Raw genomic sequence first — 23,398 nt, forward strand, 5'->3', positions numbered from 1 at the left:
CTTCGTATCAAGCATCCTACTGGAGACAGGATAGCTAATTTTAAAAGGTCATTTCTCTGTTTGGTGTGCATCCATTGTCTTTTTATTATTTATTATTATTTATTGGTTTTTCCAAATTATTGCAAATCCATCCAAATGTAATTTAATACAATTTCTTTTTTAAAAAAAAATCAGGTTTCCCACTCCTGTTACAAGCATATGTCCATCTCTTCGTCCTGTTGCTACATCATCTCTTCTTCCATATCTATTTCATCCTTATTTACTTCTTGTTGTCCGTTTTGTGTGCATCCATTGCCATGCCATTTAAACCATCGCTACTTTGCGGGATGCGACATAAAACCAAGTTTGGAGCCATAGGCAGCTGTAGCAGATGGACTTACAGCAGAAATGTGTAGGTTCAACTGAAGCTAGTATCTTCCCCACATGCAGTTTGGGACACTGCACTGAATATACATCAATGTGATCCTTCAAAAGTGACGGGAGTTTTACATTTTCACCTTGTCTGATATTTATTTGAGGAACGGGGGTTTGAAATTACAAAAAAAGAAAGATGAGAAAGAGTTTGGTCTCGCATTCTGGATGCCACCCCAAAATACAGTTTGTGTGAATGACAATACAAAGGATGCACTGGTGAAAAAGACTTCCATAGATCACCTGTGTCTAATCAATACAGAAGATTCAATGCAGCTCAAGGATGCAGAGTTAGTGCTTTTTGTTTTGGAGAAAATGCTCAACGTTTGCCAGGCTGGGAGAAATAGGATCCCAAAATATCATTCTATCACTGTGGCTTCCACAGATTTTTTGGCTTGGTATTACTTCTCAGTGCTTCAACATGGCATCCATTGTATATTATATGAGACATAACCCTGTAGCAGGTGTGTTAATCTAAAAAACTGTGCCCAAGCTATGATTTTTTAAAATATATATTTCTGAAGTTATTGCTATTGCTTGCAAAAAAAGGAAAGGGGGAGACAAGGAAATAATGCTTCACGGATAGAAAAAAGGGAAGAAATCCACTATATATCTCCAATATACGTGTCCAAAATATGTCACAACCATAAAACACTTGCATTTCGGCAGGGACTGTGCATCTGAAAGACACCCTTAGAGGTGGGATCTTTTCACTCGCGTGTCAGATTAGATCCCATCCAAATAAAAATGTGGCATGCTCACTGGCACAGAGTCCCGGTTTAAAAGATTAAAAGATACAAGATAAAAGAGAACACATTTCTTCAGGTAATGATCTCGGGTCTTCAACAATTCACAGTGACAAAAAGAAGGAAAGCTGTCTTTGGGGAGGTTAAAATGCTGAACACCATTTAGAAAAACCGTTTAGAAAGGAGCACTGAAGAACAGCTGGCTCCGATTCACACCACCACATTTTCTGCATGTTGAGTGAACCCAACCCAATGAAGCCTGTTCTTCTGAATAGCTTCACTGCAGGGCCAGTTGCTTGGCAGGTCTTAACATCTGAACTTTCCGGGCGGTTGCTAAAATTGTCCTTTTCCGTCTACAGTCTTCTTAAAGTGCATAACAGGCACGCATTTTAGCGTTTATCAAGTGCTGTCCACTACCATTGACTCCTCTTGCTTTTTTTTTGGTTCACCTCTTGCTCTAGGAAAAGTATCTTTTATCCCAGAAGGTAGTGGTCATGACCATCCATCTGCATGGATCTGTTTGCTGCGCCTTCAGGCGTTCCTTACGAGCAGGGAAGTAGCGCCATGTGAAAGGAAGCTGTGCATGGCTCAGTACGTACCAAAACATTTCCTGGCAAAAAGAAGAAGCCACCAGTCCAGTCAACAACCACATGCGCCATCTGCCAAAGACTAGACATATGATAGAGTAGCAGCTGCGGGAGGTTCTGTTCTTGCCCAACATTAAATATACATTGGAAAACAAAGCATGTAGCAGTTGGGCGGTACCAGAAGGCTGGTCTCCCTTGGGAATTTTATCTAGATTTTCTGTCCAGGCTGCTCCTGCTCTTCCACCTGCTCCTCCACAGACTGCATGTCCTGCACATACACAATAAGTTCAGAGGCCTCTCCCCCCTGGGTGTAGACTGTCACTGTCCCGATCCCTTCCACCTCGTCGGAGGAGACAACCAAATGGTGTTGCTCGCCCAGCTCGACGGACGCTTGCTGCAATGTTTCCTGAATCATCACCGTGTGGTTGGCTGACTGCTCCTCTTCTGTCACCTGCGAGAAAAGGGGAGACGTTACAAAGGGTTTCTTTGGAGGGCGGGGCTGCAAGGTTGCTAAAACGAGAGCAAGGAAACCTAGGTGCGAATAAATGACCGAGCCTCGTATTTCATAAATTATTGGTACTAAAGGAGATTGCAGTATTTGCTTCAGTTAAATAACAGATGAGCTCGTACAGCTGATGACCCACTAGGGAAGGGATGTGGGTCAGTGGCAGAGCCCTGCTTTGCATGCAGAAAGTCCCAGGAATACTGAACTACTGAAAGACCGAATGGATGTGCATTCATAACCAAAATTTAAGGGTTTCAGTGCATGTACAGGCGTTTTATCGCTGGCAAGGGAACAGCAGAGCCGAGGCGATGACAGAGGAGTTTGCTTTCCTTACACACTTTCCCTTTGCTGAATTGCAGACCATGTGTTTAAGCAGTTGGTAGCCAATCTGTGCCACAAGGGGAATACAGGCACATGAGCGCATTGATATCCACTCAATGGACTAGAAGCAATTCCATACCGAGATGCATCTGAACAACAGCGTAGATTAGCCCAGCACCATGGCTCACTTGCCAGAAGGACTGGTCACCATTATCATCAATTTTTAATTCCGCCCACCCAAGGACCATATTATCCTCAGAAGGACCACGAGAAAGACCGAAGGAGAGAACATGTCTGATCCAAAGTCGCCTAATGAGGTTCATGGCTGAGGAAGGATCTGAAACAAAGTCACCAACACATTATCCACTGTGTTATTTGCACCATCTGGAGAAATAAGTACAATTCCAGGAAGACATTCATGCTGAAGTGAGTGTGTTTTAATAACCACACCTCAACACCTGACACCTTCTGTTCCAGCAAATATTTATTCAGAGTGGTGGGCACTAAGTTGGTCAGCCTTGCAATAGTTATCTTTGCTGTGAGCCACTGTAGGGGGACAGCAGAGCATGTAATTTATGCAGAGGTTGGTCACTATCGTTTGTTCTGTTGGAACTCTTTCTCTGTTCACCTCCTCCCATGGGGCAAGCTGGAGTTTTGCCCCCCATGTGGTCTCCCAGACCAATGGCTACTTTCCCAAGGGGAGCAAAAATGAACTGCATTTAATCGACAGCACACAGGTTCAAACACGAAACATACTCCCTGGGTGTTTTAAAAAAAGGGACAATTTTCTCTCAACAGACAATTTTGGATTAAAAACGAGTTAACTCGGAACGTCTGAGCCCACTTTACTGTGGATTTTCATTCACAGATCTGAAATTGCCAATGCGCAGTCTTTTAAAATGGAAGGTTGGGGGAAGGGATCAACTCTCCCCCAAATACAACTTGCAGAGTACCTGCAAACTATATCCACTTAATGCCCGTCAGGTCAGTAATGGAAATATCAGATGGCCCAAGGCTCCCTTCATTTCCAGCAAGTATGCTCTCTGAAATAGTAATAGTAACAGCAATGAAGCATGAGCATGGGAGAGAGGTAAAACAAAAAGAAAGGGAGCCATCATCATTTTTTTTTTTCCTGGAGGAAAGAAAAAATGCAATTGCGTTGTGCCAAAAGGTTTGTTATATGACGCAGCTGTGCTCAACAGAAGGACATTTTATGTGTACATTGATCAGTATATGCCAAGCTGGCTGCGCCATTTAATTGATTTAGGCTGGCTTCTTCTTTTGTTTGGAGAATGAATATACTTTATTCAGGTTTCGTTTCTGTTTAATTTCATTCGAAGGAGGAAAGACGACAACACAGGAGCTGGAGCTCTAGTGAAAAACCCCAACGCAACACCTCGCAGTGACAGGCGGCAACCGGTAAGCCATGCAGGCGAAGACACTCTATTGAAAACAACCATCCCTTTACTCTTCCTTTGGACCCCCTGTTTCTAATAAGACTGTGAAACAGCACAGAGCCGGGAACTAGCTGGACCATGGGGTGAAAGAAAGGCATGTGGTAGCCCAAGTAAATAAAGATCATTGGGAGAAGAGGCAGAAGACACCAATCATTGACGTGTTAGCTTTGTGATAGGGCCAAGCTTAGCAGTCTCACTCAATTACTTTCTTTCTTTCTTTCTTTCTTTCTTTCTTTCTTTCTTTCTTTCTTTCTTTCTTTCTTTCTTTCTTTATTTATACCCCAGCCACTCTGGGCGGCTTCCAACATAAAACTAAAATACAATAAGCTATTAAACATTAAAAGCTTCCCTAAACAGGGCTGCCTTCAGATGTCTTCTAAAAGCATCGTAGTTATTTTTCTCTTTTACATCTGATGGGAGGGCGTTCCACAGGGCAGGTGCCACCACCGAAAAGGCCCCTCTGCCTGGTTCCCTGTAACTTGGCTTCTCGCAGTGAGGGAACCGCCAGAAGGCCCTCAGAGCTGGACCTCAGTGTCCAGGCAGAATTATTATTATTATTATTATTATTATTATTATTATTATTATTATTATTTAAAAATTCTGTTGGTGCTGCTCTCCTGATGCATCACGGATAAAACTAGCTTGTTGTGCTGCCTCAACCCAGTCTCCAAACAAAGGGGGAACCGAGTTCTTGTTTTTCACTTACTGCTTGTGGGAAGGGGAATAACAGAACCCCAGAATTGCAGGGCTGGAAGGAATCACGAGAAGCATCTAGTCCAGGGGTCAGCAGGGGGCTGGTCCACCGTCCCTCAGACCATGTGGTGGACCATATATTTTTTTTGGGGGGGGGGTGAATGAATTCCTATGCCCCACAAATAACCCAGAGATGCATTTTAAATAAAAGCACATATTCTACTCATGTAAAAACATGCTGATTCCCGGACTGTTCTTGGGCCGGATTGAGAAGGCGATTGGGCTGCATCTGGCCCCTGGGCCTTAGGTTGCCTACCCCTGATCTAGTCCAACTCCCTGCATTGCAAGAATCTTTTGCCCAATGTTGGGCTCGAACCTACAGCCCTGAGAATAAGGGTCTCGCGCTCTACCGGCTGGGAAGGATGAGCTTGGGTTCAAATGGAACAGCAAGCCACGCTCCGGCTTATTTTGTGGCATGGCAGCAGCGGGGAACTTCAGGAACTTCTGAGCAGCATGCCTTAACTCGTTGGCCCCAAACCATCCTTTGTTTTAAGCTGCATTTTAATATGAAGTGCGGACATTAACAAGGATAGTAAAAATAAAAAAATTCCTTCCAGTAGCACCTTAAAGACCAACTAAGTTAGTTCTTGGTATGAGCTTTCGTGTGCATGCACACTTCTTCAGATACACTGAAACAGAAGTTGCCAGACCCTTCTATATAGTGAGAAGGTGGGGAGGGGTATTACTCAGAAGGGTGGTCGGAATGGGAGGTTGGCAGATAGCTTAGATTAGTAAAGGATAGTAAAGATAACCAGAATGTACCCGTAGGGTTGCCATATGTCCTCTTTTTCCAGGACACGTCCTCTTTTTCATGATGAGAGTCGTCATAGAGCAGTGTTTCCCAACCTTTTTTGGGCAAAGGCACACTTGTTTGATGAAAAAAATCTCGCGGCACACCACCATTACAGCCCCGTGACGTCAGCGTGCAGCGTCACGCCGGGAGGGACGCACGAAAGTGAAAGTTTTCAATTTTTTCCCCTCCCCCTTGCCGGGGAACCTCCAAGCTTTGGGGGTGGGGGGGGGGGAGGCAGCAAAGCGAGGGACTGAGGGACGGCGGCAGCTGAGGCGGCGGCGGCTGTTGTGGTGGTGGCGGCGATAGCGGGCAGAGGAGGGGGCGGCGGCGGGGCCGAGGTGGCCGGCGGCGGGGGAGGCGGCGGCGGGTGGAGCAGGAGGGCGGCCGAGGCCGGTGAGGGAGTAGGGTTGCCCGGGGCTTGAGGAGCCATCGCCGGGAGTTGCTGCTGCTGTTGTTGCTGCTGCTGCCCGGACATGCCGGCCTCCTCCTCGTCCGCTGTCTCGCGCTCCTCCCTTTTGCACGCGCTGCCCCGCCGCCGCCCCATTGGCTGGGTCCTGTCAGCTGATCCTCTGTGTGTGTGAGGGGAGAATGGAGAGAGAAACCTCGGCACCACCACCGCGGAGCCGCCCCCGGCTCGACGCGGATCCTCGCCGCCGCCGCCTCTCACTGCCCGACTCGCCTGCCTCCCTCCCACGGCACACCAGCCAACGTCTCATGGCACACTTGTGTGCCGCGGAACACCAGTTGGGAAACACTGTCATAGAGATCCATAGTCAAAAGTCGGCAAATGTGTCCTCTGTTTTGCTCTTCAAAATATGGCAACCCTAGAAGGTGCAACTGGGAGCAGGTTTCCCTGGCGCACCACTTGTAAGGAAAGTTGGAAGTGTGTGTGTGTGTGTGTGTGTGTAGAGGGAGAAAACCAGAGGATCAATGGGTCAATCAGAGGATCTCAGCTGGCTTCACGGAGTCTGTCAGCTGCCTACCAAGGTACTGGGCTATCCAAGGCAAGCATTAAGAACTGCACAGATTACACATATATAACAATTTATACTGCTGGATCCAGACAGGTAGCCAAATGAAAACATATATGGCCATTGAAATAGGTACGCAAACCTCTATTTCACTGCTGTGTTTGGATCCAAAGAGATTTGTCACTGGTGATGGAATTTCAACGTCTTTTCAGATGGCAGGGGGAGGGGGCCGTTTAGTTTTCCAGGTGGTATCACAAAACAGGTTTGCAAACACCGCACACGTTTATTCCTAAGGCAACAAGCCTCGCTGCCCAGCATTCACCGAGACCTGCAAGCAAGTATATTGTAGCCGGAATGGGATTCGAAATTGGCTTTGTTTACGTTGAAAGCCGCACATAATTTTAAATGCATCTGAGATGCGCAAATAAATAACAAGGAGAGGAAGATAAATAAAAATGCCGCTGACGCGAAAGTGAAATGAAACTAGAATCTCATTTGGTGCAAGGGTGACAAACGGAATGCTTATTCAATTTTATATTCTCCTGAAATGAAAATGGCCAATAAAGAAAGTTAACAGCCTCTCTACCTGCCTTTATCCAGATGTTTTTCATTGGTTTTGTCATTCCAGGAAAAATGATTAACTGCTTTCACTTGTGGAGCTCCTTGTTCTTCTTCTCTCTCCCTCTCTCTCTCTCTCGGACATCTATCTATAATCCTCTTAGCATGACAAATTGCTGTGTTTTTCAGGTTGGCACACTTCATGTCAGCTCAGCACTTACATGCCCTCTGCTTAGGTCCTATTAGATTGATCTACTGGGGGAATCTTTCCCAAAATATTGCTTTTTTTTCTTTATCCCTCTAATAAGGGAGTTAATGAGACAACAGCAGCTTCCAAGCCAACTGGAGATGCCCTTCCATATTTTTTTTTTTTCTGGCAGCACCTACATTCTTTTCAATTGCTACCTGAAGCATCCTCCTTGCTTACTGGCAAGAGCTTGATGCACATGTATGTGACCACGCACACGTGTGGTGCTGGTTACCTGGAAGTGGTACCCAGAAACGGGAAGCACCCTGGAGATCCCACCTGGCTCGCAAGAAGTCCCACCCCAGAGCCCAAAGAGAACCTCAAGATGTGCTGTACAGTGGTACCTCGGGTTACAGAGGCTTCAGGTTACAGATGCTTTAGGTTACAGACTCCGCTAACCCAGAAATAATACCTCGGGTTAAGAACTTTGCTTCAGGATGAGAACAGAAATCATGCTCTGGTGGTGCGGTGGCAGCGGGAGGCCCCATTAGCTAAAGTGGTGCTTCAGCTTAAGAACAGCTTCAGGTTAAGAACAGACCTCCAGAACAAATTAAGTTCTTAACCTGAGGTACCACTGTATAGGGAAGTGAGGGGCATGTGAGGCTCGTCCACCTGGGAAGGTAGCTCATCTAGGCTTTGCAGGATATCTTCAGGAGAAGAAAAGGCTAATCCTACACAAATCCAGAGTGGAGTCCCTAAGGTGGTTGGATGGCACCTGGCATGCCTCCTTCTGGCAACTCCTGCAGCCAAGCTGGTGCCAAACGCATTGCTCTGCTTTCCTTTGGGCCACATCAGCCAGATCAAGAGGGGGACCTCCATACACACTGCCTAGGCTTGCACCCCGGGGAGGTCACTTCAGTGTTGCCAATGCAGCAGATTGACTTCACCCCTGGAGACACACTCCATTGGCTCTCAAGACTGATGAATGCCAAAAACTTTCAATCTTTTCCCCCTGCTATATATATATATATATATATGCTTTCGTAGATTTTCACGGGTACAGGAATGCAGGTTTTGGTGTCTTCGGGTGTCTTCCCGTGTAAGAGTTGGGGTGTCTAGGCGACGTTTCGACGAAGAAAAGGCACACTAACCTGGGAACTTCCTCTCTGCCCAGAACGTTGGAGGCTATACACCACACCCCCTCAACAGTATTTATAGGAACTCAAACACTGAGATCCTGCTCTGTTCTAGTAACAAGAAGCCGAAAGCACCAGCCTGAAGATGACGAGTGAGACCTCGTCGAAACGTCGCCTAGACACCCCAACTCTTACACGGGAAGACACCCGAAGACACCAAAACCTGCATATATATATATATATATATATATATATATATATATATATATATGCTTTCGTAGATTTTCACGGGTACAGGAATGCAGGTTTTGGTGTCTTCGGGTGTCTTCCCGTGTAAGAGTTGGGGTGTCTAGGCGACGTTTCGACGAGGTCTCACTCGTCATCTTCAGGCTGGTGCTTTCGGCTTCTTGTTACTGGAACAGAGCAGGATCTCAGTGTTTGAGTTCCTATAAATACTGTTGAGGGGGTGTGGTGTATAGCCTCCAACGTTCTGGGCAGAGAGGAAGTTCCCAGGTTAGTGTGCCTTTTCTTCTTTTGTTCATTAATTACTTGAGGGATATCTTGAGAGATTTCTTGAGTGATAATCTGAGTACCATTTAGGAGGGTCATTAGGTGTGGATTAGTTGCTAATATATATATATATATATATATATATATATATATATATATGTAGGTTTTGGTGTCTTCGGGTGTCTTCCCGTGTAAGAGTTGGGGTGTCTAGGCGACGTTTCGACGAGGTCTCACTCGTCATCTTCAGGCTGGTGCTTTCGGCTTCTTGTTACTAGAACAGAGCAGGATCTCAGTGTTTGAGTTCCTATAAATACTGTTGAGGGGGTGTGGTGTATAGCCTCCAACGTTCTGGGCAGAGAGGAAGTTCCTAGGTTAATGTGCATTTTCTTCTTTTGTTCATTAATTACTTGAGGGATATCTTGAGTGATTACTTGAGTGATATTCTGAGTACCACTTAGGAGGGTCATTAGGTGTGGATTAGTTGCTAAAGCTTTCGTGTCTTGACCTCTTGACCTTGTAAAGAGTTTTTCTGAGAAGATGGCTGTACTGCACTTAGTTGTGCTCTGGCTTGGCTTCGTGTATAGGGGCGAGCTGTGGTTTTGTGCCCTGTGCATTTTCTTCTTTTGTTCATTAATTACTTGAGGGATATCTAGAGTGATTACTTGAGTGATATTCTGAGTACCACTTAGGAGGGTCATTAGGTGTGGATTAGTTGCTAAAGCTTTCGTGTCTTGACCTCTTGACCTTGTAAAGAGTTTTTCTGAGAAGATGGCTGTACTGCACTTAGTTGTGCTCTGGCTTGGATATCCCTCAAGTAATTAATGAACAAAAGAAGAAAATGCACATTAACCTAGGAACTTCCTCTCTGCCCAGAACGTTGGAGGCTATACACCACACCCCCTCAACAGTATTTATAGGAACTCAAACACTGAGATCCTGCTCTGTTCTAGTAACAAGAAGCCGAAAGCACCAGCCTGAAGATGACGAGTGAGACCTCGTCGAAACGTCGCCTAGACACCCCAACTCTTACACGGGAAGACACCCGAAGACACCAAAACCTACATTCCTGTACCCGTGAAAATCTACGAAAGCATATATATAACCTAGGAACTTCCTCTCTGCCCAGAACGTTGGAGGCTATACACCACACCCCCTCAACAGTATTTATAGGAACTCAAACACTGAGATCCTGCTCTGTTCTAGTAACAAGAAGCCGAAAGCACCAGCCTGAAGATGACGAGTGAGACCTCGTCGAAACGTCGCCTAGACACCCCAACTCTTACACGGGAAGACACCCGAAGACACCAAAACCTACATATATATATATATATATATATATATATATATATATATATATATATAATCAATCTACAAGAAAGATGGTCCATCCTCTGGTTCATTTTAGGTGCCCCTGTATGCACGTTCTATAGCTCTAGGATGTATCTAACTTTTACATATGTCAATAATAATAATTTATTATTTGTACCCCGCCCATCTGGCTGGGTTTCCCCAGCCACTCTGGGCGGCTTCCAACAAAGAATGAAAATACATCAAAATGTCACACATTAAACACTTCCCTGAACAGGGCTGCCTTCAGATGTTTTCTAAATGTCAGGTAGTTGTTTATCTCTTTGACATCTGATGGGAGGGCTTTCCACAGGGCGGGCGCCACTACCAAGAAGGCCCTCTGCCTGGTTCCCTGCAGCTTTGTTTCTCGCAGTGAGGGAACCGCCAGAAGGCCCTTGGCACTGGACCTCAGCTTCCGGGCAGAATGATGGGGGTGGAGACGCTCCTTCCGGTATACAGGTATATATGTCAAGATCTAGCATGGTTAATGATGATTTTACAATATGACACCTGAACGAAGCAGCCTCCTGTCTTCTGTGTTACATTTATGACACTGATTTAAAAATGTGTGATGGTGGAACCTAGACACCATTTTTTGGTTTCTTACACATAGCCCCTTACGACTAGATGTACCTGCTCACGTTTCAACAACGTATTTCAGATAGCTGGGGATCAAGCAACAAAGAATAGTTGGGGCGTTTATTTCGCTCAACTTAATTGAGATTCCACAGGGCTAGCCAATGAATTGTCCAAGTCCTCAGCTAGTTTGGTTGTCTCGGGCTGCCAAACCGATTCCCCGAATCATTACTTCTACTGAGCAGGGACACCCTGGGGGACACGGTGGAATACAAAGGAGACTACAAGGAAGAGGTGAGGAGTGGGAAGAAGCAGAAGCAGCCATGCAAATTTTGCAAATGGTTCTGACCCACTTGAAACCCTGTACCATTGCTGCTCAGTTATTAAAGTGTAAAAGGTAAAGGACTCCTGGACGGTTAAGTTCGACTATGGGGTACGGCACTCATCTCGCTTCAGGCTGAGGGAGCCTGCCTTTGTACGTGGCAGCTTTTCTGGGTAATGTGGGCATCATGACTAAACTGCTTCTGGCGCAACGGGACACCATAATGAATGCCAGAGTGCACAGAAATGCTGTTTACCTTCCCGCCGCAGTGGTACCTATTTATCTACTTGCACTGGTGTGCTTTCGAACTGCTAGGCTTATAGTGTGAGGTAGGCCAGACACCCCAGCTCTTTGAAAAGGGGAGCCTCGTGCTGCTTGCAGTGGCTGCTAGAACTGGTGCCCCAGCCAACACAAGGAATATACAATGAGAGCACTGCCAAAGGTGAGGACTAAACATAAACATAAAAATAAAACATAAAATAAAACATAAAAATAAGAGGAAGATCATGCCAAGAGTATTTAGAGTGTAGCTATTTTCATCTGTCACAGAATCAATGCTTGTTGCTCAGCAGTTGGACTGAAACCGAAGGGGCTGGGGGGGAGGGAGAGAGATCACACTACACCGTAGCTCTGAGGTGCCACAGGATTATGGCTCAGGCCTTTCAGCAATCCTTGAGCTTTATACTAGTCTAGCTTCTCAACATTTGATAAGGACTCCCTGGAATATGAATCCCCCCCCCTTGATCTTCTGCATATATAAATATATTTGCTTTATCATATGCTTCTATCCCATTTTTTAAACACAAAAATGATTAGCATGATGCCACCAACACAAAGATTCGAAACAAAGGAAGTCATTCAGAAATTAACACAAGAATTTATCTCACAGGGTGTCTACATAGAATAAAAGCTAACAGTATATAACAAGGACTCAATGCCTTATGCAAGTATTTGAAAACATACAATTTTATTGAAATGTGTTATTAGCAAACCACGATCTTAAGGTTCTTTATGAATAATGAAAGCCCTCATTATAAAAAGGGGATGAGAAGGAAACCTCATACTTCCATTAGAAAGCCATTTTTCTTCTTCTTGACTCTAACAAAATCCTACAGATCAAATAAGTCCCCAGCAGAACCTCTGCAACCTCACTGCTTCCAATAGCTTGCAGATTGCTACCTCATTACAGGATAAAGCTCAGAAGTGGAACAGAATGCAGGTCAATTTTCTCAACTCTCTTGCCTAGAGGCCAATTTAAACAGCCACTTTCACCACAATGTGGAAGCCTATCTCTGGAAGCAATGTAGCTACTCTGAACCAAGCAAGCCAGGAGGCAAATGGCACATGGTTTCATGAGACTGCAATCACCTCAGTTTTCTTGTGGGGGATTGCAAGTTTGAGAGTGCGGCCCCGTGTCAAAACCACTCCTGTACATAAGAATGCCAAAATGTGTGTGAGAGAATGATGCTCCAAGCTTTCCCCCACCTGCAACATGCAAGGACTTTGAATGCAGCGAATGCCTCCATCCTGACCTGGAACCGTCCCGGGAAAAGATTGCATGCTCACACGAGCTGCCAGTTGCTCAATGCATTAACATAATAGGCTTGCAATAAGTATTTTGATGTCATCTATCGAAACCAGCCCTTTATCTCCCCCACAACTTTATATACAGGAATAATGAAGTTGATTACATTCGGTTTCAGGCAGAGAATTCACACATTCCGTAATGCCAAATCCAGAAACAAATGTGGTTCAAGGTGGTGCTGCAAGGACGGCCCAGTATTGAGCTGTCTAGCTAAACAAATGTGGTCTCAAATAGCTTATAAATATTAACTGTTTATATTCATAAAACAAATAGCCAGAAGTATCACTCCTTCTGTCTAATGCACGCGCACGCACGCGCACACACACACACACACACACACACACAGAGGAAAGGAAAATGCTTTGACCTGTTTCACGACAGTAACAGTTCCTGGGGCCATGGCAACGACAGAGGCGACAGCAGCTGCGTCGTGGGGCTCCGAGCCCAACTCTATGATCTGTTGCAGGATGTTCACAGCCGTGGGGTCAAGTCGTCCCCCTAATCGGAGAGAATGTCAATATGAGAACCAGGACGGCGTTAACAGTGACACAAACTTGCCAATTTTCTGTTCAAACTCATCTCCTTTTGCTTATGTTTCCGCCGCTGCACATCCCACCATGCCATTGCAGCGAGAACTTACCCCGCTCACCCCTCGTTCAAATCCCTCTTCACATTCTTCCCTAGTTCCTTACAGAATCCTATCTTCTCCCCTCACCATGCTTAGAAGCAAGCCCCGCTGGCGGCACTGAGTTTGCTTTGGAGGAATAAGAGCTTACGCCCTAATAAACTGGTCAGTCTCCAAGGTGCCAAGAGTCTCTTTTGTTCCATTTACCTTTGGTGACCTTAGTAAGTTGTCAAATCCGATTGAACGGGCTGCACTGCTATCACCTGACGGCATTGGGCCCAAGCCTGGCAGCTATAGGCTGACATCGCCTGAAGCGAGCTTTTGTCTGCCCCCCCCAACCCCACCTTACCCTCTTCACCAGGCATTAGTGGGGTTCAGACTGCTCTGCTAGTTTCTTTTCAATGTTAGAACAGAAGCAACCCGCTTCTGTGCTGTCCCCAACTGCTTCAAGTCTTTGCAGGATTTGGGAAGAAGCTGCGCTGGTGGCATCAGGTCGCAGCCAATATGCGTTTCTTTCCCAGAGTCGCTTCGGACTTGGCAATTTTGATGAAACAAAACAATATGCTCGCTAGTGAAGCCACTTTTGTTGACAGCGTGATGCTGGTGTAATACTGGAGCTGGAAGTATCAGTTCACATGCCATAGAATCATAGAATCATAGAGTTGGAAGAGACCACAAGGGCCATCGAGTCCAACCCCCTGCCAAGCAGGAAACACCATCAGAGCACTCCTGACATATGGTTGTCAAGCCTCTGCTTAAAGACCTCCAAAGTAGGAGACTCCACCACACTCCTTGGCAGCAAATTCCACTGTCAAACAGCTCTTACTGTCAGGAAGTTCTTCCTAGTGTTTAGGTGGAATCTTCTTTCTTGTAGTTTGGATCCATTGCTCCGTGTCCGCTTCTCTGGAGCAGCAGAAAACATCCTTTCTCCCTCCTCTATGTGACATCCTTTTATATATTTGAACATGGCTATCTTATCACCCCTTAACCTCCTCTTCTCCAGGCTAAACATGCCCAGCTCCCTTAGCCGTTCCTCATAAGGCATCGTTTCCAGGCCTTTGACCATTTTGGTTGCCCTCCTTGGGACACGTTCCAGTTTGTCAGTGTCCTTCTTGAACTGTGGTGCCCAGAACTGGACACAGTACTCCAGGTGAGGTCTGACCACAGCAGAATACAGTGGCACTATTACTTCCCTTGATCTAGATGCTATACTCCTATTGATGCAGCCCAGAATTGCATTGGCTTTTTTAGCTGCCGCGTCACACTGTTGGCTCATGTCAAGTTTGTGGTCAACCAAGACTCCTAGATCCTTTTCACATGTACTGCTCTTGACCATGAATCTCTCTGGGTGGCTCTAGGTTAGCTGCTCTTTCTTGTTGTTACTCTCAGACCTACATTTCCAACTTGTACTGTTTTTAGGGAAGCTTTTAATATTTTTAGGGAAGCTTTTTTAACATTTCATGAATTACTGTATTTTAATATTTTTCTGGAAGCCGCCCAGAGTGGCTGGGGAAATAATAATAATTATTATTATTACCACGCAAGGATTACTGAGCTAATGTACGGGGACTTGTTTTGAACGCTCAGCATTTATACATTGCTTTTGCGAAACATTCATTTCTCCTTAAAGAGAATGTTTTACCATTCTCCGAGGTATATCGCAGGTCCTGTAGAGCAGCAACTGCGGCCTGAGTTCCTTGCATATCTTCAGCTTCCGTGATATGGAGATACTGCGTTTCTTCAGGAATTTCTGCTTTGGTCTGCAAAAAGAGCCAGTGATCGGTGATCAAAGGGAATTAGCTGGCAGAAGCACATCACAAAGATGCCAAACAGCTATTGCAGTGTGTAAGTATTGACGAGGGACAAGGGACGCGGGTAGTGCTGTGGTCTAAACCACAGAGCCTAGGACTTGCCGATCAGAAGGTCAGCAGTTCGGATTCCCATGACAGGGTGAGCTCCCGTTGCTCGGTCCCTGCTCCCGCCAACCTAGCAGTTCGAAAGCACGTCAAAGTGCAAGTAGATAAATAGGTACTGCTCCGGCGGGAAGATAAACTGTGTTTCCGTGCGCTGCTCTGGTTTCTCCAGAAGCAGCTTAGTCATGCTGGCCACATGACCTGGAAAAACTGAGTGTGGACAAACGTCTGCTCCCTTGGCCAGTAAAATGAGATGAGCACCACAACCCCAGTGTCGTTCGCAACTGCACTTAACTGTCAGGGGTCCTTTACCTTTACCTTTAAAGGGCAATGGGGGGAAAAGGATCCTTTTGCCAGATAGCATACATCTCTGCATGCCCGCGCAAGAGGCAGTGCATTTTTTTCATCTCATAAGGCAGTTTATGCCGTCGTATTCTCATTTGATTCGAATTACATCCCCCACCTTGACCCTTCTAGAGAAACCCGGTATTTCAGGGCCAGCTGCCACTGCTTGGCTTTACCTCCCACTTTGTCTCCCCATCATACTCGACCAATCTGAGTCTATGTTTGTTCTTGAGGTGTCTGTTGAATTCCCACTTTGTACCATACACGAAGTTGCAAACTGGACACTTAATACCACCTGAAGGAAAAGAAAAAAAGGAAGGGGGGGGGGAGAACAAGATAATCTTCATCAGCACAATCTTTGCCTCTCGTTGATAAATTAAGCCATAAGTATGCCAGTAGGAAATCAGCACGCCAGGTTACCAGGTTGCAACTTTATCAAGTTTAATAGACGATTGCTTTCCAATTTGCACAAAGCAAATTTTACGCACCTTTAAACAGCAATGCATTGTCAGTTATATAACTACTATGTTTTTACTACTGATGTTGAAAATACTTTTGGTTTTTTGTTTTCTGGCAGCAGAGTATTTCACGTGAATTCTGCATGCGCACACCCACGCGCAAATTGTTTTGCTAATTTTTAACTAGAAACACGAAAAATGAATCTACTACACACAGAGTTAAGAATTCGTTTTTAATCTATTTCCTATTTCCGTGCTCAAAATCTCTGGCAATTTGGACATACTAAAAAATAAATAAATTGTTCCTTGATTTTATTTATTTTTTGTCCTGATTCAGAAGAAGCCCTGAAATCTTGCTGTGAAATATCAGGGTGGGAGGATGCACAGCATGGTGGGAAATGTTACTTTGCACTGAGCAGCAGAACAAAACATAGCCCTGAGTTATGGGTGCTTGAGGAATTCCTTATTTGTGAATTCTGATACGGGCACACCTGACCCACTCGTCTCAACCTACAGTGATTTGGGGGCACAGTAACCATTCAGACTTTGCATTTTTTTCTGATTTTGCAGTGCAGTTTTTTTAACTATATCTCTTGAAATGTGCATGCGATGTCTCTTTTAGGATTAATTACATTTAGAAATGGGCATTTGATTATTATGCAGATTTTAAAAAGAAAAAAGAAATGCAGCAGTGGCCACTGATCCATTCATCCCTATTCTAAGGTAACTCTCCTTTTTAAATAAATAAATCACAAAATCTTATGGTATCTTACTGGAACAGCACAGTGAAATGGTCATTTGCAGCAAGCACTGAACAACAATGAAGGTGAAAAACCTGGGAAACAGTTCCAGAGCTGTTTTGTAGGACCCTGGGCATGGGGTGAGGGGACAAGGAACATACCGAAGAAGATTCAATACTGAAAAAGAGATATCAGAAATAAGAGCCTTTTCTGTTTCTCTGCTATCCTGTCCCCCACTGTTAAGGGCTAATAATCACACCAGTGATACATCCGCTGGCTCACTGTGAAATTGGCTCAGCATGTGGGAGCTGCCATGACACGTCTTGTGATCTTTCCTGTGATCCTGATTGGATGAGGGATAACTATCGCATATATAAATGGTGTCTCTACATACCAACTCCACATGCTTTCGTGCAGTGGCAAGCCACCCTAATCTTGCAGCAGTATGTTGGAGAATTTGCCACTGGCACATTGTTTATCAGTTGCAGAAATGTATTTGCGCCAAACGTTTTCCGTCTCCAAGCCAAACTCTTTCAAGATGGGACTTCATCAACGTGGCGGAATGGAATAATTTCCTCTATTTCATTTCATAAAACCTCATTAAAGTGAGGTTCATTTGCTGACATTTATTAGTCTTCAAGGATTTCCTAAGTCCTGCCTATTATTATCTTTAACCGCTTTAGACAATGCAGGCTGCTTGATTTTATGCTAAACTGGAATAGCTTCTCTGTCAAATGTGTTAATATGCAACATTGCACGGCTCCCTAGTAAAGTACCTTTGGCACAGGATAGGAGAACGATACCATCAGTTACCAAATCTGAAATGAAATATTCATTTCGTATCACCCTCTTAATAAAAACTCAATTAGATGCAAGACCTTCCTCTATTTCTTTTAAATTAAAATTACTGTAACAATAACACCCTGCTAATTAAAATGGGCACCTTTGTCACTGCGACTTTAATTAAGGAACAACAAATGGAGGCATCCAGTTGAGCCAGTAGCAGAAAACTGTGCGACAGCTAATTGACACCGCAGCTAAAGAAAATTAATTTCCATCCAATTCATTAAATACTTTGGCAATACAGAGAGGGGGAAAGGTCACTGAATGACATACCTTATCTGCTTTTGACACCCGTGCATGTAGTCAAATCATATTGGAGTATTTCATATTTCTGAAATGCCAAAGGAGCAATTCCACTGTTGGCCTCCCCACCATCCCTCTGGAGACACACACACACACACACACACTATTAATGCACTAACTGGTCGCTTGGATGTGACATTTACTTTCTATATTGCATTAATAAGGGGTCACAAAATGAAAAGAAGTCGCAGATAACAAGCAGCCAGAAAACCCCCGAGGATCTGTGTGCTACTGATAGTATGGGAAAACGCTCATTTTAGAAGGCTTCCTATCTGCAGCTTCCCACGGCGAACCTCCTTTGGCTTCTTACAGTCCTTGAGTTTAAGCTACAGCATCAGGACACCCATAGGGAAAGTTACAGGAAAACACTTCCATTAAGTACTTTTCTTACTAGAACTCTACGTGCAACTGCATGCCCTGGGCTATTTCCTTATCAATGCTTACAGCTCCAGATCCTTACAGTTTGCCTTTTAAAAATGCAGGAAAGTTTAAGCAACAAAATAATTAATAGGTTTAGCTTCACTGGGCAAATCTGCCTGAAGTTTACAACCTATATTCTGGACACAGTACCTTCTTTTTGGTGACAGGGAGGCTATGTGGTTGGCTGTCTTTGAAGGGTATTTTAGAGACAGCTGGGGTGCCCAGGCCCTGTTGTTAGCTCATTTTATCTACAATTATAGCGGTCTCCTGTCATGGTGTGGCTGGATGCAGAGGGGTTGGGGGCCCCTACCCAGCTGGGGAACCCCCAAGGGAATCCCCAGGGGAAGACGATTCAGAGCCAGGGGGTCGGTGGTGGAATGGCGATGAGTGGTCAGAGGGAGCAGACTGGGAGGAGGAAGGGTCGCAAGCAGAAGAGGTGACAGGGTTTGGTGAGCAGGAAGAGGCTGTGGCAGAGGGCAATTCAGACTCAGAGGCAGAAGTGGAGGCTGGGAGGGAGGCCCGGAGACAGAGAGGCAGGCTGCTGAAGAAGTAAGGGAGTCTCCCCCTCCTGCCGAGACCAGCTCCCTCTCCCCTGGTCTCATATAATGTGCAGAGAAGTGAGGAGGGCAGAGCAGAGGCAGGTTGTGCACAAAGGCAATTCGTGACTGCTTGGGAAATACCTAGGAGAGGAGGAGACTTGGGAAGTGGTGGGAAGGCAGAGGCCTTCAGTCCGTGCAAATGCCTTCTTGGAGCAAGACCAACTGGGGAGAGGTTGCTGGGATCAGTAGGCCTACGCTGTTTAGGTTTCTTGCCTAAAGATTTATGGAGGTGAGAGCTGGACCATCAAGACGGCTGATCGCCAAAGAATTGATGCTTTTGAATTATGGTGCTGGAGGAGACTCTTGAGAGTCCCATGGACTGCAAGAAGATCAAACCTATCCATTCTTAAGGAAATCAGCCCTGAGTGCTCACTGGAAGGACAGATCCTGAAGCTGAGGCTCCAATACTTTGGCCACCTCATGAGAAGAGAAGACTCCCTGGAAAAGACCCTGATGTTGGAAAAGATGGAGGGCACAAGGAGAAGGGGACAACAGAGGATGAGATGGTTGGACAGTGTTCCCGAAGCTACCAGCATGAGTCTGACCAAACTGCGGGAGGCAGTGGAAGACAGGAGTGCCTGGCGTGGTCTGGTCCGTGGGGTCACGAAGAGTCGGACACGACTAAACAACAACAATAAAGATTTAACTGCACTAACACTGAGGGGTCCCCCCCTTTTTTTGATTGCTGACCTGCGCTTGCCTCCAGCTCCTAACATTTCCTTTCTCTTTAACTTCTAAAACAAGTTAATCCGGCTACTATATACAGTGGTACCTCGGGTTACATATGCTTCAGGTTACAGACTCCGCTAGCCCAGAAATAGTGCTTCAGGTTATGAACTTTGCTTCAGGATGAGAACAGAAATTGTGCTCGGCAGCGTGGCGGCAGCAGGAGGCCCCATTAGCTAAAGTGGTGCTTCAGGTTAAGAACAGTTTCAGGTTAAGTACGGACCTCCAGAACGAATTAAGTACTTAACCCGAGGTGTATCATTAACATTTGTGTATCATGGGGGGGACGGGACGTACAGTAAATCCAGCATGAATTCTGAAGGCATAAGATACGTTCCTGGCTTCCTGTGCAGACCCCCATTTCCTAATGCAAAGTCGTGAAGGTTCATGAAGTGGAAACTCCTCCCCATTCCATCAAATGTATGCTTGGCCCTGTTTCTATACTTGCATTCTTGGCCGCTGTTGCACAAATACGTTTGTCCATGGAAAAACAAACATGGCTGGCCATACACCTGATGATTCACATGCCAACAGGGATAGGAAGCAGCCTTATTCCAGGCCGGACCATCAGTCCATTAGCTCAGTACTGTCTACAATGACAGACAGTGGCTCTTCAGGTTTCAGGTGGCAGATAACAGGAAATGGATCTGGGGCCATTGGAATGCAATGCACGTGCTTTTCAATGGATGTGCAGCCCTCCTTCAAAGTCCATGCTGCAATAAATGCATTTGTTTCTAAGGTACTGCAGACCTCCATCTTCATTGCGGTTTGGAGGACTCAAAGAAACTAACATCTGGGTGCACTCATTGCGATGCTTTTGTCCAGGGGTCGGCAAGGCTTACTGGGCATGGGCAGAATCACTACCATGGAGATCCTCTGTGGGCCGGTACGGTGCAGTGCGATGCCGGAAATCCCGTCTGTGCATGTCCGCGGGGCCAGAAATCGCTTCTGGGCATGCCCAGACGTCGAAAATCATGCCTGTGCAGAAGCGATTTCCGGCGTCTGGGCATGCGCAGAAGCAATTTCTGAAGCTGCAGAAGAGAGTCCCTGTGCAGCACTGGTTTAGCGCAGTGCGCGGGGATTTGCCGAGCGGGTGGCTGGGTTCAGGGGCGGCTCGTGGGCCAGTTAAATGGCCTCTGTGGGCTGCTTCCAGCCCATGGGCCTTAGGGTGCCGACTCCTGCTTCTGTCCTCCAGTTCCCATATTTGCAACAGTGGAAGGGGGAGGGCAGACAGCATTTATTCTGAATGCATTTGGCTTGTGTCACTGTTTCTGTGTTGTTGGAACATGGGTTAGCACTTCCAATAAATGTGAATTCTTTGCAGACATTTTTTTTTAAACAGCTAAGAAAGAAGAAAAGAATAATTTGGAAATGCTTTTTAGAAATGTCACGCTTGGGAGAATGATGTTTTATTCATTATCTAGAGCGGCTGTGTTAGTCTGGCATCTATTCTACTGTAAAAAAAAAAAGCGAATTTTGAAATCCCTGCAAGATGCTTTTTAAGGAGGGGGAAGTTCTGCATTTTTTCGTTCAATATGGGGATAAACACTTGGGAACCATCAAAAATAAAACAAGGGAGTCAACTTCCACAAACAGCTCAGCATCTCCCAACAAAAGGCAATCAAATTTGGCTTCCTTTTAATTCCCCACTTGCAGTAGCGTTACACGCTTTTCAATGTCCTGAATCCTTGAATACATTTCATACTTAAGAAGCTACTGGACTGGGCTATCAGATTTCCAACTGCATAGCAGCAAAATGTCCCTTAAGAGTGGAGCGTGCACATCTCTTGAAGTTGCATCCAGATACTATGTTGTTCGGCAAACCCGTTTTTAATTAGATAGGGCCCGGAGTAGTGAAAGGAGTCCTCTTGAATTCCTCTCCCTCCCTGCTTCCTCTTTTATCTTCCGAGGCTCTAGTGAAAATCAAAACAACCAAAAAACCTCATATAGCAGGAAGGATTGAAAAATGCTCAGGCACCTACTCTGATGCTCAGCTAGTTATTTGGAAGTGAGCTGATGCAGTGGAACTGAGAAATGTATGCAGGAAGCAAGTACAAGAGAAGAATGCTTTGCGGGAGGAACGCTAAGCGTTTAACCAAGTAGGATTTGACCCACAGGCCGGTTTCACAAGTGACGCAGAGAAGAACTGGCTAGGTCAAGAATGTAAGAAGATGGTCTGCTGAATCAGGCCAAAGGCTCATCTCTAGGTCAGCTTCCCGTTCCCGCAGTGAGAATATCCTGAAGCAATGAGCAGAACGTTAGGTTTGCTTGCTCCATGAGATGCAGTCCATCAAATCAAAGCTGTCATCCTGTGAAGCTGTTTCCGCAGAAACCAACAGGAGTTCTGTGGGGTGTGTCTGACCATGTCCATCTGTGGACAGAGAGCTACTGAATCCAGGGGATTCTTCTGCGAGATGAAAGTGGGGTGCAGACTGATTTTTGAGGATCTCCCCTTTCTCCTGCTGTCCCCTGAACTGTTCCAAAATGTCCCCTGCCTCTCTTTAGCTGGTGAAGGGCGGGCGAGGGAGGAGAGCTGCAGAGGGAAGGGAGAATCAGCAAAAATGGCCTTCCCCCCATTCTATAATAACAAATGCCTTCTGCTGAGCCAGAGACTGGTGGGCAAGGAGGGACACAACTGAATACAACCCCAGGTAAATATATTCAGGATTGGAGGAGCCAACTCTGATCACAGCTGCACAGACAGTTTTTAAAATGTAAAAAAAAAAAAAAAAAGCAGCGTGTAACTGGGGGAAAAAATAACCTTTTCTCAAATACAGCAACAGCTTTCTTCCTTTAAAAGTGCCTTTGGCTTCATTCCCATTAAGAAAGAGCCAAGAACGCGTTCTGTAGGAATTTAAACCTGGGCCGATCCACAAGAGAATGCTGGCTTCCCTCCAGCTTTCATTCATGTGGATTTTCAATTCGTATACAAGGTTTGCTACAGGTTACAGGTTTTTTCTTTCAGGGAAGTGATGACAGTGCCACACACACACACACACACACACACACACACACACACACACACACACAAAATCCCATCACTGTCCACCACTGAAAAGCTAAGCCTGCCACAGCATACTCTCTGCAAAAGAAATTTAATTGTGTCTTAATTCAAAGGAGTAATTTTTGTGCAACGGTTTCAAAATAAGACAGGTCACCTTGCTGGAGAAGGGCTTCAGCGGCAAGCTCTCCAGAGCCAGCATTAACATACTCTTCGTTGGGATGCTTCCTGTTATAATGTCTCTTCAGAGAACCAGAAATGTTGCAGGAATAATGGCAGTGTGCACACCGGAAAGGCTGAGGAGAAAGGAAATGAATTAGCCGTATCTGTTTCCTGTCTTCAGAACTTTACAGAAGACCTACGCTTCTGGCTTAAGAAACAGCAAGATTCAAATCTATCTCAATACGTACGTTAGCAAGCTAATTTGTTCCATTAGGTAACGCTTCCAGAGCAACACATGCAAGCCAATGCCTTAGCAATGCCTTATCTCCAACTGTATTACATTTTTATGCCATGCAAAGTTTCACAATAAGGCAGAAATTCATTGGCACCGAACAGCTCCGCAAAGTATTTATGTGTCGTGGCTGCTGACTCCTGGTCTCCTCCATAAAAAGATGGATTGGCAAAGCAGGGTAGCATCACTCACTCTGAAGTTGCAAA

General features: G+C 45.5%; 1 protein-coding gene across 3 annotated transcripts in view; it reads right to left on the reverse strand.

The window, feature by feature from the left end:
• Positions 1 to 638: 638 nt before the first annotated feature.
• Positions 639 to 23,398, reverse strand: part of ZFAT (zinc finger and AT-hook domain containing) — an 81,831-nt gene continuing 59,071 nt past the window's right edge. For all 3 annotated transcript variants that reach the window (XM_081204368.1, XM_081204370.1, XM_081204369.1), the window contains exons 12-16: positions 22,896 to 23,034; positions 15,825 to 15,943; positions 15,033 to 15,150; positions 13,133 to 13,263; positions 639 to 2,195 (exon numbers count right to left, since the gene is read on the reverse strand). In XM_081204368.1, the coding sequence (XP_081060494.1) occupies positions 1,953 to 2,195; positions 13,133 to 13,263; positions 15,033 to 15,150; positions 15,825 to 15,943; positions 22,896 to 23,034 (750 nt within the window). In that variant the 3' untranslated portion in view covers positions 639 to 1,952. The remainder of the gene's footprint in view (positions 2,196 to 13,132; positions 13,264 to 15,032; positions 15,151 to 15,824; positions 15,944 to 22,895; positions 23,035 to 23,398) is intronic.

The sequence above is a fragment of the Podarcis bocagei genome (assembly GCF_964188305.1).
Source record: "Podarcis bocagei genome assembly, chromosome: 8".
Taxonomy (NCBI): domain Eukaryota; kingdom Metazoa; phylum Chordata; class Lepidosauria; order Squamata; family Lacertidae; genus Podarcis; species Podarcis bocagei.